At 35.8% G+C, this 20,402-nt stretch overlaps 1 protein-coding gene across 3 annotated transcripts in view; it reads right to left on the bottom strand.

The window, feature by feature from the left end:
• ZFPM2 (zinc finger protein, FOG family member 2) overlaps positions 1-20,402 on the bottom strand; it is a 465,367-nt gene that overhangs the window by 351,190 nt on the left and 93,775 nt on the right. For 2 of the 3 annotated variants that reach the window (XM_073794662.1, XM_073794660.1), the window contains exon 2: positions 8,693-8,851. The exons of the other annotated variant lie outside the window; for it this stretch is intronic. In XM_073794662.1, the coding sequence (XP_073650763.1) occupies positions 8,693-8,851 (159 nt within the window). The remainder of the gene's footprint in view (positions 1-8,692; positions 8,852-20,402) is intronic. 3 annotated transcript variants of the gene reach the window in all.

The raw sequence follows: 20,402 nt of genomic DNA, 5'->3' as shown, positions 1-20,402 counted from the left end.
GAGGTGAAGACTGTCCCATCAGGTAATGGAAGGGCAAATGCTTTAATACTGCCTGTTGCTTCTCAAATGATAATCAAAACATTGTGAGAAATTTTACATACTAACAAGAAACTATGAATTTTATATTAGAAGATTAAAAGCTTTGAAAATCTTATTTGATTTAAACCTAAAAAATGCTAGTGCAGAACCAAGAAAATATTTTTAAATCATTTATGATGTTTAAAAATAAGAAGCAGAAAAGGCAGGGCTACTTCCAAGGGATCAGTTTCTCTAAAATAACATTTTATCTCAAATTATTATGGGACCAAAAGTAGGATTCAAAGTTGTCAACCACATTAATTCCATATTATTAAAATAAATTAGCTTCTCAGGCTTCCCTAATGCTATTCACACTTGTAGTTTTCTTTAAATAGAAAAATAAATTAAGAGTTAGTAGATGTAAATGATTGGCAAACTAGTGTAGATCTGCATGAATTGTTTTATATATTTTTTTAATTTGAGCAACATAAAATTGAAAACTGTATTTTTAATTTAGAATAACTATTTATATAATTATATAAACTATTTTTATAATTTATATAATTACTACTTGACCAAAACTACTTCCTTCAAGAAACACGGGCTCTTCATTCTACCCAAAATACCACTGAGAAAATGTAGCAATAAAAGGGCTTAAAAATATATAGTTTCCCTTTATGGTATTCAGCTAAAATCAATGATTAATTAAATAACTAGATTAAAAGTGAAAAAGTCAATCAATAATTCAGAATAATTCAGAATAATTCAAAAAGTCAATCAATAATTCAGATAATATTTTGTCTCCTAGTATACAGATGCTTAGCTTTACATATATAAAATAACAGGAGATTAAATAAATTCTTACTTTTCTCCTGAATTTCAACATTGTAGGAAAAACAACAAACTTACACTAAATTTTATAGGTCAAAAAATGTTCTCTCACTTGCAGAAACCATAACCACAAAACAGAAAAGACAACTCCTCTAAATGGTAAAATATGGTTTTATATTAATTTTCAATTTTTATTATAAACAATAATAATGTTGATAAAATAAAGATATAACTAAAACAGGCAAATATCTCAACACTTTACATAGTCAGCTAGAAGCAGAATGAAATACACTGTATTACAATATGAAACTGTTTCATAAATTATAATTATGTAATTATATATTTTATCAAGTTTTACTGTATCTAAAAAATGCCTTTAGCTGATTGCACAATGCAGATTAGTTAATGGTCAGCTCACAGAGAAAACAATGAATTTAGTTCATCATATGCAAAAAAGTAGTATATATTATCAAACATGATTCAAATAAATGATATCATCATGACTCATTTCAACACTGCATAAAATCACTCATGTTAATTTTGTTGAAATTTTTATAATGATATATCTGGGATCAAAGATAAGGTAAACAGATAAAGCTTGATCTGACTCTTACAAATAAAATACTAAGTCATGGACAAAATTTGAACACCCTCTGGTTCAAAAGAAAAAAAAAAAAAAACGAGAAAATGCTGACTCCCTGTAAGCACAAATTGCCTTCATTTTTTCAATAATTGTGGCTTAAGGAAAAAAATCAAACTGACCCAAACATAACCATGTTTGGGGGATTTTAAGATGGCCAGAAGAGTGATACCACAATGTCATAATATTTTCTTCCTTTTTCCAATCTTATGAGATAAAAATAAAAGTAGGACACCATTATAGCCTCTATTTCTATGTTCTAAAAAGAATTACTTCCATTTTGCATTGTTTGATGAGTTAGGCAAGAAAAATTTAATTATTTTTAAATAAATTAAAAAAAAAAAAGACATACTGGATCCAGGAAAACAGAGGGTTTGCCAAGGCACAATAATGTCATGTGGAGGGAGGGGGAGGTGGCAGAGAAGGGAAGGGAGGTCTGTGCCAAGCAAAGCTGGGGGCTGTTCAATCAGCTCTATCAGGGCTCCATCAGTGTCTCCACTCCAGCCAAATCCAGAGAAAACAAGGAGTCAAAGGTTCAGGTCAATAAGCTTATAGGCGATTTGCACAAACAGCTCCTCCAGCAAGGTAAAAAACAAAGTCATATTGGCTTTTCGTTTTTATTCCTTCTCTTTGAACTCCCCGGTCCAAACAAACACACCCTGGAAATGTCAATGTTATATGCAAGAATTTAAAAAGCTCAGCCTCTTAATCCCGTTAAGAAAAAGGAACAAAGTTGCCGGTACAGATCTCCTTCCTTATTGAACTCAAAGTGAGTACGGTAGAGCTGCCTTTTGCAGATTCTGATTCCAGTTGCCCAAGCATCAGAGGAAGCAAAAATGTGTCATTAAAGGCATAAATGAGGAGGAAAGAAACCAGAGTGACTGAAAAGCATTTATGAAATATTTGTAAATAGACTTTCTGAACTAAAAAAATAATAAAATGAAAAGAAGAAAACAGGAAACAAAATAGCATGAACGTTTGACACTGGATCAAGTGAAAAATAAGCAGTTACTACTCCCACAACCAAATCTTCATGAAGCTGTGCTTTTTCTTCTTCTTCTTCTAGTATTAAGAATCTAGATAACATTTTTGTTGCTTTACTTAACATGGAATGGTGACAAATGCCAGTGATCCAGGCTTTAATTTATTATAGTCCAATGAGAAATATGGCTTTTCCTCGGTTATTTCTTAATTTTTAATCAAAGCTACAGAATGACACAAATGATAGAAAGAAAGGAAGGAAGTAGGGGAGAGGAACATTCCAATGAGTCTGGCAACTTATTGGCAGGAATAGTTTAGCACAATGTTGAAATGATTCTGATTCTCATGCCTCCTGTTCTCTTTCTGATTCAAGGAGGTGAAAATTTATAGAGAACATCTACCCAGCTCTGGTGTTGTGGAAGGGAGCAAAGTGACTCGTATCAGCCTCAAACACCCCCAAACTGTTCTTCCGTAAACTACATTAATGAGCTACAGATGGAGTCTCATCAAGCCTTTGGCTAAGGGATGATTCTGATTGGAGTTACCTGTATCTCCTGACAGCTTCCCCAATTCGCTTGCTTCCACTTCCTGTTTTAACTTTTACTTTCTGCAGACTTTCCTTCTCTAGGTATATACAAACTGTGTCATGACCATGCCTTTTCTCCCAGTTATACCTCAACTCTCCTCCGTGACTCACCCAGGCCTTCCACAGTGGTAAGAATCCAACAGATTCCTAGAGCTGGAAGTTCCACAGGTATGGCCACACCTCTCTTACTTCCCCCAGCTCTCTGCTGTCCTCTTCTGGCTTTCTGCAACATTAGCCTTATAGGTACAGCCAAGTTGACTCTGGAGTACCGGAAGCTCACTCCCTTCCCTCAGGTCTCCACTCAAAGTTCACTTACCCTATCATCACTCCTTATAAATTACTGATAGCATGCAGTGCACACGCACACAATGGCGTTCTATCACCCTGACTGTGTTGTTTTTCTTCATAATGTTCAACATCACCCGTCATATTATACAATGCGAGTTTGATTGTTTATTATCTCTCTCTCATCTCAAGAGTAGTGGTGGACGTTTGTCTACTGCTGTATCCCCAGCACCAGGAAAGGGTCTGACACATAGCAGATGCCTAATATATGAGTTGAGTTGTATTGAATTCAGTCTACTGAACAGAACTGGAAGCTTCTGCCAACCCAATTAAATATCTGTTTATGTTTGCTTTTGGTTTGGTATTAATTACTTCTGGGCCTAGAGCTAAATCCAAGTCTGAGTAACTCAGGCTCTTTTCTAATTTCTTTAAGATGCTTTGCATTTTTCTACTTTAAAGCTGTTTTAAAAGAGAAATATGACTTTTACTTTCTGCATATTACCAGGGTCAAATCTTTTTGAATGTGGTGAGAACGCCCATTGTTACACTATATGTTTCCTTATTTTATGGCTTTCCATTATGCCCCTCTTTTTCAACCCTAATCCTTCCAGATTGAAGAGCTCTAACATTAATTCATCTCTCTAGGTAAAGCACTGCACCCAGTGACTTCTCTGACAATTCTCCATATCTAGATAGTAGGACTAGAAGTAAGGTTTGTTTTTCTTCCAAAATCAACTTTGATGACATCATTTCCCTTTCAGACTTTGTTTACAGATGATGTCATCAGAAACCAGTTTGTAAGGATCCTTGGTAACTTTTCCAGAAAATCATTATTGATTAACTCAAAGTTCACTGACATGTAGTTTCTTTGGAGGTTTTTGTTTGTTTGTTTGTTTGCCTGTTGATAGCATTACATTCTAATAGCCTAGTGATACTGGCCTGACAATTTTCTTCCTGTTCACACATCCTGTGACATCCTCCTGGAATGTATCCCAAGACATGTTAATTTACTTTAGTCATTAACAAACTTAAATATTGCAGGGAGGAAACAGTCTTCCAAATAATTAATAATAGTAAACCCGTTTTAGAGCTGCTCCAATATCAGCCCCACTATAAAACTTACTGTCTTTGAGTTTATCCAAGAATTGCTAATGTATAAGAGTTCCCACCTGCCAGTAGTGACATAACTAAAAGCTCCCCAGGTTGCTTTCCAGACCACCTATATTTCAATTTACATTAGTTCGCTTAGCTCTAAACCATTATTGATGTACTTCCATGTTTACTCTATAAACCAGAATAAAGGCAGACAAAAGTCACTGAAGCAAATAATCCAGTACCACAGGAAACGTGTAGCACTCATGGACCCAGCCTTGATGTCTTCGTCATCTGCAAATTCAAGGAAATAATTCTTGCTTGTTTCCTTCCTCTCTGAGATACGGTAAGGCAAGATGCCAAATGATCTAAACTCACTGCACCAAAGGGGATGATGCAAATTGAAAGTATTGCTTTACACTTTGCTAAAATTCTTAAAATCTAAAAGTATCAAAGCAACTTTGAAATATCATCTTTTTATAAATATAATTCATTTCATTCATTTCAGAGGTGAAAAATAAAAAACATAAAATATGCAACTAACCCAAAGTAAAAAGTGAAACAGGAATCTGCAACAGAACTGTCAGATTCATATTTTAGGCCTGAGACTATAACAAGGTTTTATTAAAGTGATCTTTTCCATTTTTAATTGTGATTATTTATGCTTTAGATTTGTATGATTAAGAATTCTACACATTTAAAGATGACAAAATTCTGACCAACATTTTTTGACATTTCCGTGGAATATTACATTACGAGAGTGATTCGGGTCGCATTTAATCACACTTTATAATATAACTAGCAACTTCACTAATATTAATAGACACTTGGAGATGTGTAAAAAAAAAAGCCTTCTCATCTGACAAGAGAATAGATAATATCCATGTGGAACTGAGAAAAATACCACAATAATAAGAGTCATTCTAAACACTGAAAACATCCTGTATAATGTAGAAGGCTCAATTTCAAAAGGAAGAAGTAACTTTTACCTATGATAAGCTATGTCTCTACAGAGTATTTTCTTTTCTTCTTTTCTAAAAAGGAAAGTTACAATAGCATAGATTGCTTTTATACAAAATACAGTTGCTAAAGTATAAATGAAGATATATTGTAACTATATGTGTATCTCAGTACTCTTCTCTGACAATGTGTCAAGATACCTTGTTTGGAAAACAAGATACTCTAACCATGTTTTTGCGATCTGAGTTTTTAAATTCCTATCCTTTGTTTGATAAGAAAAAAGCATTTGATGTTCAAATATGTTACCCCTGGAACCCAGTAAAACAACTGTGTCATTGCTAGATTTTGATCATGGCTAGATCTTTAGACAAAGAAACTTCCCAAGTAATCCAATTCATTTTCTTATATATACTTACAATTTTTAAGTTGTCATAAATGATTCAGAATATGTGCAAAAAGTATGTTTCATCAGTGATCCCAACTTAAAAATATTTTTCTTCAGAAGAACAATTTTTACATGCTTTTTCAATCATGACACTGGCATCATTAACCATTTAAATACTTATACGCTTTTAATGCCTAATCTATCTTTTTCCCTGCAACTGGCAAGAAAACATAATTATGTGTCACTGAGACTAATATGTAAATTTCTGCAGAAAGATTAGATTCTAATTTTCCAGAGAGGACATTTTCTCTTCCTATTATAGTTAATCAACTTAAATGAAAAATGAGGAATCCCTGGAATCCCTGTATGACCTCAAGGGGCTGCAATTCATATCAAAGAGTTGTCTCTCTTTCACACCAGTTCCTACTACTTCAGTGGGAATTCCCTGGTCTCACATTCTATGAGAGTAAAATAATGAAATTCTTTTCCTATTAAATAAGGCAACAGTGGTTTGAAATAGTAATAGTAGTATTTATCCTAAAAAATATTATGTGAAAATTAGAATTCTTATTTCCACCTATCATTACTTTCTAGTTTCAAACTAAACATTAGAGAATTATTTGTACAATATATTAACTAATTATATCTTATTTAATATATTATCTATATCCTATATTAAATATTATTTTGATATATTTTTCAACTTTCCAATTATTTATCAAAGTTAAAAATATCCACTAAACAATGTTCCTAATAATTGTAGTTCAGTTCTCTTTTGTTGTTGTTCCTCAAGGCCTGTCATTATTTTTCATGAGTTAAGACTCTGTTTAATATAGATGGAGGTTATTATTCTGGGACCATAATTATGTAATCCTGTAATAAGCATCTGCCGTAAGTCTATTTTCTTCCAAGAAACCACTAACTTAAAACTTGGAGTTCTATTTTCTTAAATACAGGCCATCACCAATGATGATCCCAAAACGTAAAATACACCTAATAATAACTATTAGTACTGCCTCCCTGGATTAATAAGTTGACAAAAATGTCTGAATCCACACACTCACTCTTAAGGACAAGGGCAAGAAGAATAAATGATACTTACTAGCTACTGGTTCCTTCTTTAATGTAATCCCACAACATAAGGTAGGTGCTATACAATGCACTAGAGGATATATTTCCCGATAAAGATGGAAAATGGGATGTCTTCAAACAGATTTAAAAACTCCTCCTCTCCAGCCAGCTCTAATATGTATTGCTGTGGGTGTGTAGCATCAAGAAATGGTTCTAACATCCAAAACAACAAGAGAAAATGTTAATTTGGCCTGAACTCTGAGTGACTACTAACTAAGAAGGCCTGTTTGGTCCATACCATTCTTGTTTTCAACCAAAAGTCTCTGATGTGGGGGACAAGGACCATGTTACAAAGCCATCTTGAGGTCTTCAGGAGTTAATGGTCAAAGTTTTTCTGAACTTCAATGTATCCCGCTGCTGGTGCCGCCGTTCCATTTCCACAGTCTTAGGGCTACTGGCCACACGGATGGGAACTGGCTGGCTTCTTTTGTTTCTAACACACCAGAATCAAGAGAAATTTATACTGAGGTTTTTTTTTTGGTTTTGGGGTTTTTTTTTTTTGCAGTATGCGGGCCTTTCACTATTGTGGCCTCTCCCGTTGCGGAGCACAGGCTCCAGACGCGCAGGCTCAGCAGCCATGGCTCACGGGCCCAGCCGCTCCACGGCATGTGGGATCTTCCCGGACCAGGGCACGAACCCGTGTCCCCTGCATTGGCAGGCGGACTCTCAACCACTGCGCCACGAGGGAAGCCCTATACTGAGGTTTTAATAATATGTATCAAATGTATATTTGGTGACTGAGGCATGCATATTAGAAGTTTTGGGGGAAGCTATATCAGCATTCTTGATTTCAGACTGCCAATTCACATCATCAAATTCACACAAACAGGTAAAAAATCACTCCACATAACTTCTGTCTGCCTAAAAAATAAAGACGGTGCATTCAGAAACATAAACAGACATACAGACATTCAGTCATGCCCTCTGGGAAACAACCATGGTAAAATCAATAAAAGTAGCTATTCTAAACCAAGGAAGTGATCCAGACACTTGTGAAATTATACATTGGTGTGGGAGGTACAGAAGACCCATCTCACTTGCCGAGGCAAAACAATCAAATAAAGAAATTAAAAAGAATCATAAGAAATCTTAAACTCATTTTTGAAAAAAGCAAGTTAAAAATGAGTATACATGCCCAATGAGGACATAGTCACTGGCAAGGCCACTTGGCTCCAAGTCAAGGTTGGAAATAGGCAGAGATAATAGTGTCTCAGGTTCTTCTTCTGTTATAATGTTAGTATGTAAGAAGAATATCTAGAAGAGAGAAAGAGCATGTATTTTCTTATTTGACAATATCTAAAAAAAAGCACCATTCTCAATGTTGAAAGTCAATGTCAAACAGTTAAGGCGCTCAGTTTTCAAAAGGAATGAGCTAGAAACTTGGGTGGGGACTCTGGCCCATTCCCTTCTTACCCTCAATGGCTAATTCAGTGCCTTGCAAAAAAACTGACATTCAGTAAATATTTGTTGAAAGGATAAACAATAAACATTAAATGTATTATAGTTATTTGGCCAACCAACATGAAAACGTTCACAGTTAACTGGCCAATCAATAGGAAACTATGTGTTTAAATATACAATATGATTTATGGATTATAAAATTTCTTTTATCCTTCAAAATAATATTGTATGTTTAAAAAAAACTTGCATGTATTTTCAGACAGTTGAATTATGTATTCGCACTCTCAACACTCTTCCTCCACTCTATCAGTGCATTTTTCAACCATACAAAATCATCTGAGTAAACAGACGCACATTATCGCATCCAACCATTAATGATTACCTTTGTTACAAAAGTATTCCACTTCTTCACAGCTCAGATTTTCAGGCCCAAATTCTGTGGAAAAGCTTTCCTCCAATGGAAAGTCCCCTTTTGAGATGATGTCTGTTTCCTCTGATGGACATTCTTCTTCTTCCTCTTCAATGGCATCTTCTAGCGGCCCTTGAAAAAGAACAGGGACACTGTACCAAAAAACATCCAAAGAAGAGGGTGAAATAAAATCCTTAAATAGGGTCTTTTTGATTAAGGTGGTGAGGAAAATGTATTCTATAGATAGGCCATGTAGTACCAAGGGTACTCATACAAGATAATGTCACATCCATATCAACAAGTAATGTTGACCTATGATAAGAAGTGGAAGGAAACCAGGTCCTGAAGTTACTACACAGAAAGCAACCTCCATCTCCCATCCTTCCCCACCCCCAACTCGAAGCCCAAAGCTTGTTCTTTTATTCTCTCCTAAAGAGCAAAACTGTGCACTTTATGTTCATTTGTTAGAATTAACTGCCTGGTAAAGAGTACAAGTCTCTTTTACACTGTTGTACAATTTTACCTGAGATTTTAATAAAGATTTAGAGTAATTGAATGCATTTTAATTGAACTGAGATTTTAATAAAGTCTATACTTTTAAAAATCCATCTTAAGAGTGGATTCCAAGAAAAGATTTCATTATATGTGTTTGAGGCTTGAAGAAAAATTACATATTTCTCTCCCTGATGAAAGCATAACCCTGTTCATGATTAATTGAATTTTTTCTGAAATGAAAAGTAGTTTTCTAATGAAAAAATGTAATTTGTATTTATGTGATACTTTTTCTGTAATAAAAATACAACTTCCTTAGAGTGAATGAGAGTGAGGTGCATTACATTAATGGACCTATTTCACTGAAAGGAAAGGGAGGGCTATAGTTGTTGAGATGGATCTGAAGTGGACAACGTGGGAATACCACACTGCCGATCGTGAATTTCCGACTGCCCAGAAGAATCAAAGTATCCGACTCATTTTACTAAGCGGAAGTCCACATTTCCTCCTAAAGAAGCACTGTAGCATTTCTTCCAAAGAACACAATTATGGTAATTTGTACTAATTGTCACTCATGTCAGCAGTCTCATCAGACAGGCTAAATACTTAAAAGGCTTAGGCAGTCTCTTTCTCTTACTTCTTGGAAATGTGCTAGGAAATTTTCAGGACCAAAGCAGAAATTTTATAAATAATTTAAAATAGTGAATTTATTACAGTCTTCACATACGTGTGAGCAAACAGGAATAGGTACATACAGCACAGTGATATACGGGCTGTTTTCCCAAAAGCAAGTTCCCAAAGGGCTGAATTCACATGACACATTTTCATGGAAAGAATTAGTTGCTTTGGATAGAAATTAAGGGACATCCAAGAAAAAATTCTTACAGAGTTTCTTTGTGCTTTTTAAAATTTATTTTTTCTTCTTTTCTCCAAAATAACAAATGTTAAGGAAGAAAGAATGCCCTAATTCCAAACACTCTGGTAATGTGATGGGTTTGTTTTTCCACTCCAGGTGGAGCGTAAAAAAAACCCATAGATTCTGTTTTAACACAAACCACATTCAAAACCATGGATCTCATATTAGGTTTTCTCTCTCACTCATTATTTCAAGTAATTTATAATCTTTCACCTTTTAAAACAATTATGTCAAGTAGCAAGACATGCAAGGAACATACAAAATAGTAATAAGGTAAAAGATTACAATCACTAAAACAGTTATCTGAATAATTCAATAATAATTGCGAGTCTAACGAGGAATAACATAGAATATCTTCCATGTTTTTATTTTGTTCAAGCAACAATTTTGATAAAAAGTTTGGTCAAAAGAAGACACCTAGACTGTCTCATTTGTGTCTCATGTAGGACTTTCGAAGCACTTTCTTATATAATCTTTAAAATAACCCAATGAGGTAGGTAACTGAACAATTATTTAAAATATTCTGACTTAACGAGTTGGCTCCGACGGTATAATATTAAATTAAAACTTCATTAGAAATTAAATGGAAAATCTCATGTGAAAATTTGAAAGAAAATAAACCCACAAAGCATTGATATAGACTTAATAAAAGTCTAACCAAGCCATTCACATATACAAACATGTCAAAAAAGGCTTGTATATCACATATAACTTTTTATCAAAGATTATAAGATCTTAATTGACAGTATAGTATTCTATATTCCAGGGGCTGCTTTATTTTATGTTGGCTATCGATTTGAAATTCAAAGCATGTAGTTGAAAAGAAGCACTTATTTTCAAAAATGAACTACAAAATCCCAAATAAAAGGTAAAAAAATTATTGAGCTCATTGTTCAAAATACATGAGATCTCATTGTCAATATTTAGAACAGGCTAGAGAAAGGTGATTTAATAATTTCTCCCAAAGCACGTGTCAGATTGATATAATTTACTGTACTTTAAAATGTCTAACCATTTCTTTAGCCATGCTATCAAATCAGGCTCTGGCAAAAAAGATTTCTCTTAAAATGTATAGTATTTATGGTTTAAGATTAGATCTCACCCTACTCTCTATATTGCATGTTTCTTTAGCTGGAAACCTTACAGATAATCGGTGGCTATAAACTAACATTTCAAAAGGTAAGAGACACTTGAAGCACAAGTACAATTAATAGCACCAATGAAGGAGGGAATGAAGGAACCTCCTGTGTATGGGTTAGTGGGCACAGAAGTCCACTTCAGAAAAATCACCGCACGTAATTTGACACAAATAATAATATCTACTCAGAAAAGTCTTACGACTGAGCTCTATGTGCCCTCATGGAGAAAATTACTTTTGATTGAGGCCACTTGGCAGGCAAGTGTAAGGAAATCTGAATTTCAGCTCTTCAATTGCCTTTGATTTACAGATATTCAAACACACTCGCGAGAATGAACAGTCAATGTTTATATATATAAATATTTACCTGATTTTAAAAATGCTAATAATTAACTGTACAGCCTAAAGCTATGAACACAATGATGCTGTACGCCGGGCCCACAACGCTGTTAATCATCTCTCAGAATGCAGAGGCATCTTTTATACTGGATACATAATACAGGTCACTGGAAGATTCTGGTGGGTGCAAAGTAATACTCCTGTTTTCAGAAAGGGAGACAACTGGGTACTCAGGAACCCTTTGAATTGACCACAGCTGCTTCTGCCCCCCAAAGATAAAGTGAAGCTAAGAAGTGTCACGCAGATTCACAACACCTGACAGTAACGATCACGCTCCCAATGGGCAATAAAGCCTTCGTCATCCAGGACCAAAAGCGATATTGCAAAAGCTGGGCCTACGCGTGGGAGGATTTTTCATCTGGTGGCTGTTTCAGTGATCTGGAGTTGGTAAAGGACAAAAGGAAAGTTCAAGATTAAGTAGTCCTACCCTATACAAAGGGAGCATAATCACTGAATGAAATGAAAGTCAAGAATTGGATTTGTATGGTGAAGAAGCACTTCCCAGATAAATTAATTTACCTTTGAGGAGTATCTACTCCCCAGATAAATAAATTTATGAGAAAATTTTTGCTATGATTTCAGGGTTAAAGAAATCCCTGAAACCCATCCAAAACCACTGGAGGAAGAGCTAGATGACAAAACAAAACAAACAAACACAAAATATATCTCCTATATTTTTTCGCTAGAAAAAATAAAGGAGATATAGAAGGATTAAAAGAGAACTGAAATAAGCAATACAAGGAGGCTATGCAAAAAATGATAAAGATCAACATCATAAATATTAAATCAAATATACATGTCTTTCAACGTATGTTGTCTTGATAAAAAACATCCTACCTTGGTAGCCTACTATAAACTAGACTAATCCTCACTTAAATGTCAGACTGTCTTTGTTCATATAAATTCAAAGCACTTCAGAATGAGGCACCCATGAAAGAAATTAAATCCTACAGAAATTAGTATACATTGCCAAGTATGAAGAAGGGAAAGAAATGCCAGATTCTATGGTTCTGATGCAATATCCCCAAAAAGGGTTTCTTTCTCTTAAGCACTCACTGGCATTAATTTATTATAAATTATTTTAGTTAGGTTTCGCATGCCTTTTGATTGATTAAAACAAGACAAACACTTTGCCACAATGGAACTATAGAGAGCGTTCAGTCTCCTCTCCATGCATTAATATTCTGAGCATTCTAGAGGCTGCACAAGACTAGCCACCTAGCAAAATGAGACTGTTTCAGAATACTGGGCAGCCCTGATTGCAACTGACAGGTGGGAAGAAAGTCGAATTAAAATATTATCCTTCCCAATAATTGCAATAATCCATCACAGTGTGCTCAGAAATTCTGCTAGGTGAGTTTCCTCCAAAAATGCACAAATATTCCCACACCTTTTTATTCTGGTGCTTCTTAAGGTATGCCATTTCGGAACATTTTTTATATCTGATAGTATTATTAATATTAAAACTTATATCAAAAAATTGTATTAAATTATTTTACTCATGTACAGAACAAAGAATACGTGTGATGACATACATTTCTCAAAATATTAATGAATTAATGAAAATGGTGTATTGTCTCCAAGTTGCCAGCTCCTGTTTTGTGCTCCTTAAAAGTTGTTTGCAAAAGATCCACTCAGATAAAGGAATAAGAAGGTACGTAAAACCTTCTAATATACATAAAACAATAGAGATCTCCAAATCTGACAATTTAAGCAATAATATATACCATGCTTTAATTATTACATAATAATTGGGCCACATTTATCATGTAATGCTACCTTTCAAAAAGTAAATATGAAAAGATAAACTAGGAATAGATCAATTCTGGTTTACGTTTAATATGTAATACACAAATACGTCAAAACTCTATACAGGTATGCTGTATGTTAGTTGACAGGTAAGAGGGAGTTGATACAGAATTTTCCATTCTAATCTTATGTTACATGCTCTACATGTGATAGCACTGCAGCAGTAGACTAATATTTAAATTGGATGTCTCGTTACCAAATCCTCTGTATTCTAGCCTCATGTATCTTTGTTAATTTCAGGATGGTATTCACAAAAGACAAAACATAAAACCCTTCTAACAGGAAAGATTATTAGTTTCATATGTTCTGTACAAATATGACCTGTTTGTTCAATTAGAAATGGAAAATAAAAATGCAACTCTAAATTAAAAAGCAGAAACCACAAAAATGCATCCTTCCCCATCTCATTATGGAGTAGGAACATTTCTATCTTTAGAGTACTAATATCTTTTTTTTTTTTTTTTTTTGTGGTACACAGGCCTCTCACTGCTGTGGCCTCTCCCGTTGCAGAGCACAGGCTCCGGACGCGCAGGCTCAGCGGCCATGGCTCACGGGTCCTGCCGCTCTGCGGCATGTGGGATCTTTCCTGACCGGGGCACAAACCGGTGCCCCCTGCATCAGCAGGCGGACTCTCAACCACTGCGCCACCAGGGAAGCCCATAGAGTACTAATATCTTTTTACTAACTTTATCTGGGGCATATTTTGCAGCTCCCAGTAGTTCCTCTTAGAGTTTTCAGCTGCTACACTCAGATTCCTTATAAATCATAATTATCCTGTAGGCACACCTCAAAATGCTACTCACTTGGTTCCTATTACATTTGTCTCATGCATATCCCACAGAGCCATTTAATGCGAAGGGGCAGGGAAGAGGGATGCTCTTTGGACACTGCAAATCCATACTCACTCATGTAATGGAGCTTAACAGCAAGAATAAAACCTTATTTCTGTAGTATAAAAAAGTAGTATTTTAAGCGAGCAAGTTCTTCCTGCAGTCACTCACTTTTAACAATAGTTGCATCAGGGGATCTAGTAGGAAGGAAACATTTTTATTAATTTTTCTCTTATCTGCCAGAAGAATGTTGATTTTTTTTCATTTGCGTTTGTTGCCTGCAGGTAGCAGACCAGAGAATCACATGGTAGAAATTCTTCTTTTTGATTAATTTCTTTCCATGTGTTAGGTTATTTCTTATATATAATTGATTTGGGCCTTTGCTCATAGCTGTGCATCTTTTTTATATCTGTACCAACTGCTGTCCTTCAATCTATAAAGTTGAAGGAAATTACCTGAATTTGTTAAGTTTATTAAAAATGAGATCTGTGAATATTTAAATTGAGTTTTGAAATGTTAATGCAAAAAAAAAGATATTAGAGAATTTTTAATGGAGGGTTCAATTTGACCATGCTCCATTTTAAAAAGAAGAGAAGAGGGTCAGGTTTTATTCAAATTGTTTCTTTAGGGGAAACAATGAACTCTTTGATTTTATAAAAATAGAGTAATATTCTTTGCTACAAGGTTTTTGGCAATTTTTATTAGATGGCAGTATTAACCCTTCTTATATGTAAATCTGAGAACACTTTAAATTCTTTAATTTTTTTCCCCTGAAATGCTTTGTTTTGGGAACTTTCAAATTAAGTGAATAATGCTAACAAGAAAATAATTTTGCTTAGAACATATGCAAACCCAGCAAGCAGCAACTAATCTTACATAGTAAACACTGACATCACAGGAAAAACAAAGTCAGATGAGAAAATCCAGATAAATTTGAACCAGAATCTCTAATGACTAATTTACTCTCAGGCATTGAAAAAAATCAGTTCATTAATAACTGCCTTGTGCATTGACCCAGGAAGTCAGTGACAGAGATGTCACTGAAATCCACATAGTTTGTAATCAGGTCTCAGTCCAGAGCCCCATAAAGCTTACTGAAGACGGTAACTCTATCATAAAGAAACAAGAAAGTATATTCATTACTAAAACTGTATATTTCTTATGATTGTGATGTATTTCAATAAATAAAAAGCCCTTAACTGGTAATAAGTACAATAGATGAAAGTCTGGTATATTATTTTGCTCTCTTTATGAGACTTTCAAGTATTTATTCATTCATTTGTTATTCATCTAACCAATATTTACTGCGGGTGAAGCACGTGGCAGGCACTGTGTTGGGTGCTGGGTTAATAGCAGTATACAAACAAGGTGGATGGTCCCAGCCAGAAGTGAGTGGATAACTGGGTGAAGGAGACAAACTTTACGCATATAATGCATGCAATTTATTTTTTTTAAAAAGATACTCCATTTTAACATGAGGAAGGCAGGAAAGGCTTCTTAGATATCTTAAATTCCAGTTATTTGTACATTTTTCTTTTTCCTCTGATATAATTCTATCTTACCTCCATCTGTGACTGGAAGGAGGAAGTATGGTACCCAGCATTTAACCATGTCATTTAATTCATAGTTATTCAAATAAGAATTTTTTAGTTGAATTTAATTGTCATAATATTGAAGACCAAATCAAGGAGGATAATACTAGGTCAATTATTTTAAAAGATCTAGATGCATAGCTTTAATTATTACTAATTATTAGGTTGGCCAGAAAGTTCGTTTGGGTTTTTCCCCTATGGAAAAACCCGAACGAAGTTTTTAGCCAATCCAATATATTGTTGGAGGAAGTTTATTCTGCTATCAGTCCTTTCATGGTTGTTCAAATCAGGTGCCATCTACCCACAGCCTGCCAGAAGTTTTTTGGGGGACGTGGAATCAGGCAAGCAGAAAAGTTTCCCCAAAGTGAATCCTGCTGTCACAACAAAACATCAGGTATTACCCAGAATATGAATACAGTACATTAGATTTTTAAAAGCACTATGAGTAAGAAAAAAAAAGGATTTGAACCTATCCACGGAACCTCGTAGATATGATATGTGGGTGATAAATATTTCTTAAGTGAATTAATCAAAACATAATTTTATAGACTTGTACAAGAAAAAACATCCATTTTCTTTAGAAACTTCAAAGCACCATCAAAATATAGCTAGTATTCTTATCTAACAAACTAAATTCTGAAAAACTAGTTAATAATATCCTACATAGTTTAGAACAAAATTAAATTAGTATAAGTAAAAGAGATGTTATTTTTTATAGATTATCTTATTTAAATGGAGATATGAAAAATAGGGGGAAAGGGGAGCCTGTAGCCTTCTGACTCTAGAATGGATATACATTTCTTTCTCTTTCTAGAGCAATTCAAAGACAATGTATATATTGATTTTTTTAAAAGTCCACAATAACAACAAAAACACTAGCCAAACAACAGATACTAAACAAAGGACTCTGATTACTAATTTCTTAAACAATTTCACAAGGCAAAGATGAATCAATATGGTCCTTAAAAACATTCAGTATGCATTTGTCTCATAAGCAACATATCTGTGTCATATGAAAATATACAGCAAGCATATGGCTACATGCAGGAAATAAAAGAAAAATATCACCGCAAAGATTTGGGGGAATTTTTTCAATTACAAGAGAAAAATCAATAAAAATATTTGCATCAGGTTTTGGTCACTGTATATATAAATTTTTTTTTCTTCTTAATAAAATTTGAATCTGATAACCCCCACCTCATCACATAGATCAATTTCCCTCTACTTATTCCTTCAGTTTAATAACACCCTTTCTGACCCTGCTTTATTAAAATGATTCTTTACATGTGCAATTAATTACTGACTGAACCTTCTAAAAAAACATTTTATAAAATAACTGCTCTCAAAATGATGCATGATTTCACTGTCTGACTACAGTTTGACAGCAAACAGTAATTCTCTAAATGTCATCCCTGGACCAGCAACATTAAACGTCACCAGAGAACTTGGTAGAAATTCAAAATTAATTGTCAGACTCCACTCCAGATCTGATTTCAGAAACTCTGAGGGTGAGGTACATCAATCTGTGTTTTAACAAACCCTGCAGGTGATTCTGATGCATGCTCAAGTTTGAGAACAACTGTGCAGGAATATAAATGCTAGAAGTTACTTTGTAACAGTACAAATTATATTTTTTGTTATCATTTAATAGAAACAGTATAATATTTTGCAATTAATACAGGCTCCATGATTCAGACTCCCCAACTTCAAACTATACCACAAAGCTACAACAATCAAGACAGTACAGTAGTGACACAAAAACAGAAACATAGATCAATGGTACAGGATAGAATGCCCAGAGACACACCCACGCACATATGGTCACCTAATTTACGATAGACAAGAACATACAATGGAGAAAAGACAGCTTCTTCAATAAGTGGTGCTGGGAAAACTGGACAGCTACATGTAAAAGAATGAAATTAGAACACTACCTAACACCATACACAAAAATAAACTCAAAATGGATTAAAGTCCTAAATATAAGATCAGACACTATAAAACTACCACTTGCTGTCCCTAGAAATGGCTGCCCCAAATCTCCGTTTCTCGTATTTGCACTTCTGTGCAACTAGAAAGGCTCCAGAATTAATGAACTGTTAAAAAGAATAAATATCTTGCTTCAAGATGGCAGAGGAGTAAGACACGGAGATCACCTTCCTCCCAACAAATACATCAGAAATACATCTACATGTGGAACAACTACAGAACACCTACTGAAAGCTGGCAGAAGACCTCAGACTTCCCAAAAGGAAAGAAACTCCCCACATACCTGGGTAGGGCAAAAGAAAAAAGAATAAACAGAGACAAAAGGATAGGGACAGGACCTGAACCTCTGGGAGGGAGCTGTGAAGGAGAAAAAGTTTCCACACACTAGGAAGCCCCTTCACTGGCGGAGATGGGGGGTGGGGGGGGAGCTTCAGAGCCACGGAGGAGAGCGCAGCAACAGGGGTGCAGAGGGCAAAGCTAAGAGATTCTCACACAGAGGATCGTGCCGACCAGCACTCACCAGCCCGAGAGGCTAGTCTGCTCAGATGCTGGGGCAGGTGGGGGCTGGGAGCTGAGGCTCGGGCTTTGGAGGTTGGATCCCAGGAAGGGGACTGGGTTTGGCTGTGTGAACACAGCCTGAAGGGGGCTAGTGTGCCACAGCTAGCTGGGAGGGAGGCCGGGAAAAACTCTGGACCTGCCTAATTGGCAAGAGACCATTGTTTCAGGGTGCGTGAGGAGAGAGGATTCAGAGCACCGCCTAAATGAGCTCCAGAAATGGGTGTGGTCCACCGGCATGAGATGCTAAGGCTGCCGCTGCAGCCACCAAGAAGCCTGTGTGCGAGCACAGGTCACCATCCACACCTCCCCTCCCGGGACCCTATGCAGCCCACCACTGCCAGGGCCCCATGATCCAGGGACAACTTCCCTGGGAGAACACACAGCATGCCTCAGGCTGTTGCAACATCAGGTCAGCCTCTGCTGCCTCAGGCTCCCCCCGTATCCCTCCCTCTCCCGGGCCTGAGGGAGCCAGAGCCACTTAATCAGCTGCGACTTTAACCCTGTCCTGTCTGGGTGGGGAACAGATGCCCTCAGGCGACCTACACACAGAGGCAGGTCCAAGTCCAAAGCTGAACCTCAGGAGCTGTGTGAACAAAGAAGAGAAAGGGAAGTCTCTCTCAGCAGCCTCAGGAGCAGAGGATTAAATCTCCACAATCAACTTCATGTACCCTGCATCTCTGGAATACCTGAATAGACAACAAATCATCCCAAAATTAAGGCAATGGACTTTGGGAGCAACTGTAGACTTGGGGTTTGCTTTCCGTGTCTAATTTGTTTCTGGTTTTATGTCTATCTTAGTTTAGTATTTAGAGCTTATTAGCATTGGTAGATTTGTTTATTGATTTGGTTGTTCTCTTCTTTTAATTTTATATTTATACATTTTTTCTTCCTTTTTCTCTTTTTGTGAGTGTGTATGTGTATACTTCTTTGTGTGATTTTTGTCTGTATACCTTTGTTTTACCATATGTCCTAGGGTTCTGTCTGTCCATTTTTTTTTTTTGTACAGTTTTTAGCGCTTGTTATCATTGGTGGATTTGTTTTTTGGTTTGGTTGTCCTCTTCTTTCTTTCTTTTTAATTTTCTCCTTATATTTTTAAAATTTTTATTTTAATAACTTTATTGTATTTTATTCTATTTTTTCTTTCTTTCTTTCCTTTTTTCTCCCTATTCTTCTGAGCCATGTGGCTGACAGGGTCTTGGTGCTCTGGGTGGGTGTCAGGCTTGTTCCTCTGAGATGGCAGGGCCAAGTTCAGGACATTGGTCCACCAGGGACCTCCCAACTCCATGTAATATCAAATGGCAAAAGCTCTCTCAGAGATCTCCATCTTAACGCTAAGACCTAGCTCCACTCAACGACCAGCAAGCTACAGTGCTGGACATCCTATGCCAAACAACTAGCGAGACAGGAACATAATCCCAGCCATTAGAGAAAGGGTGTCTAAAGTAATAATAAGTGCACAGACACCCCAAAACACACCATCAGACATGGCCCTGCCCACCAGAAAGACAAGATCCAGCCTCATCCACCAAAACACAAGCAATAGTCCCCTCCACCAGGAAGCCTACACAACCCACTGAAGCAAATTTAGCCACACGAAAAGACACCAAAAGAAAATGGTAACTACAAACCTGCAGCTGGTGAAAAGGAGACCCAAAACACAGTAAGTTAAGCAAAATGAGAAGACAGAGAAACACACAGCAGATGAAGCACCAAGGTAAAAACTCATCAGACCAAACAAATGAAGAGGAAATAGGCAGTCTACCTGAAAAAGAATTCAGAGTATGATAGTAAAGATGATCCAAAATCTTGGAACTAGAATGGAGAAAATACAAGAAACGTTTCACAAGGACCTAAAGAACTAAAGAGCAAACAAACAACGATGAACAACACAATAAATGAAATTAAAATGCTCTAGAAGGAATCAATAGCAGAATAACTGAGACAGAAGAATGGATAAGTG

Source organism: Tursiops truncatus, chromosome 17 (assembly GCF_011762595.2).
Source record: "Tursiops truncatus isolate mTurTru1 chromosome 17, mTurTru1.mat.Y, whole genome shotgun sequence".
Lineage (NCBI taxonomy): Eukaryota > Metazoa > Chordata > Mammalia > Artiodactyla > Delphinidae > Tursiops > Tursiops truncatus.
The sequence above is the reverse complement of the archived record's forward strand: the minus strand, read 5'-3'. Positions and strand labels throughout refer to the sequence as shown.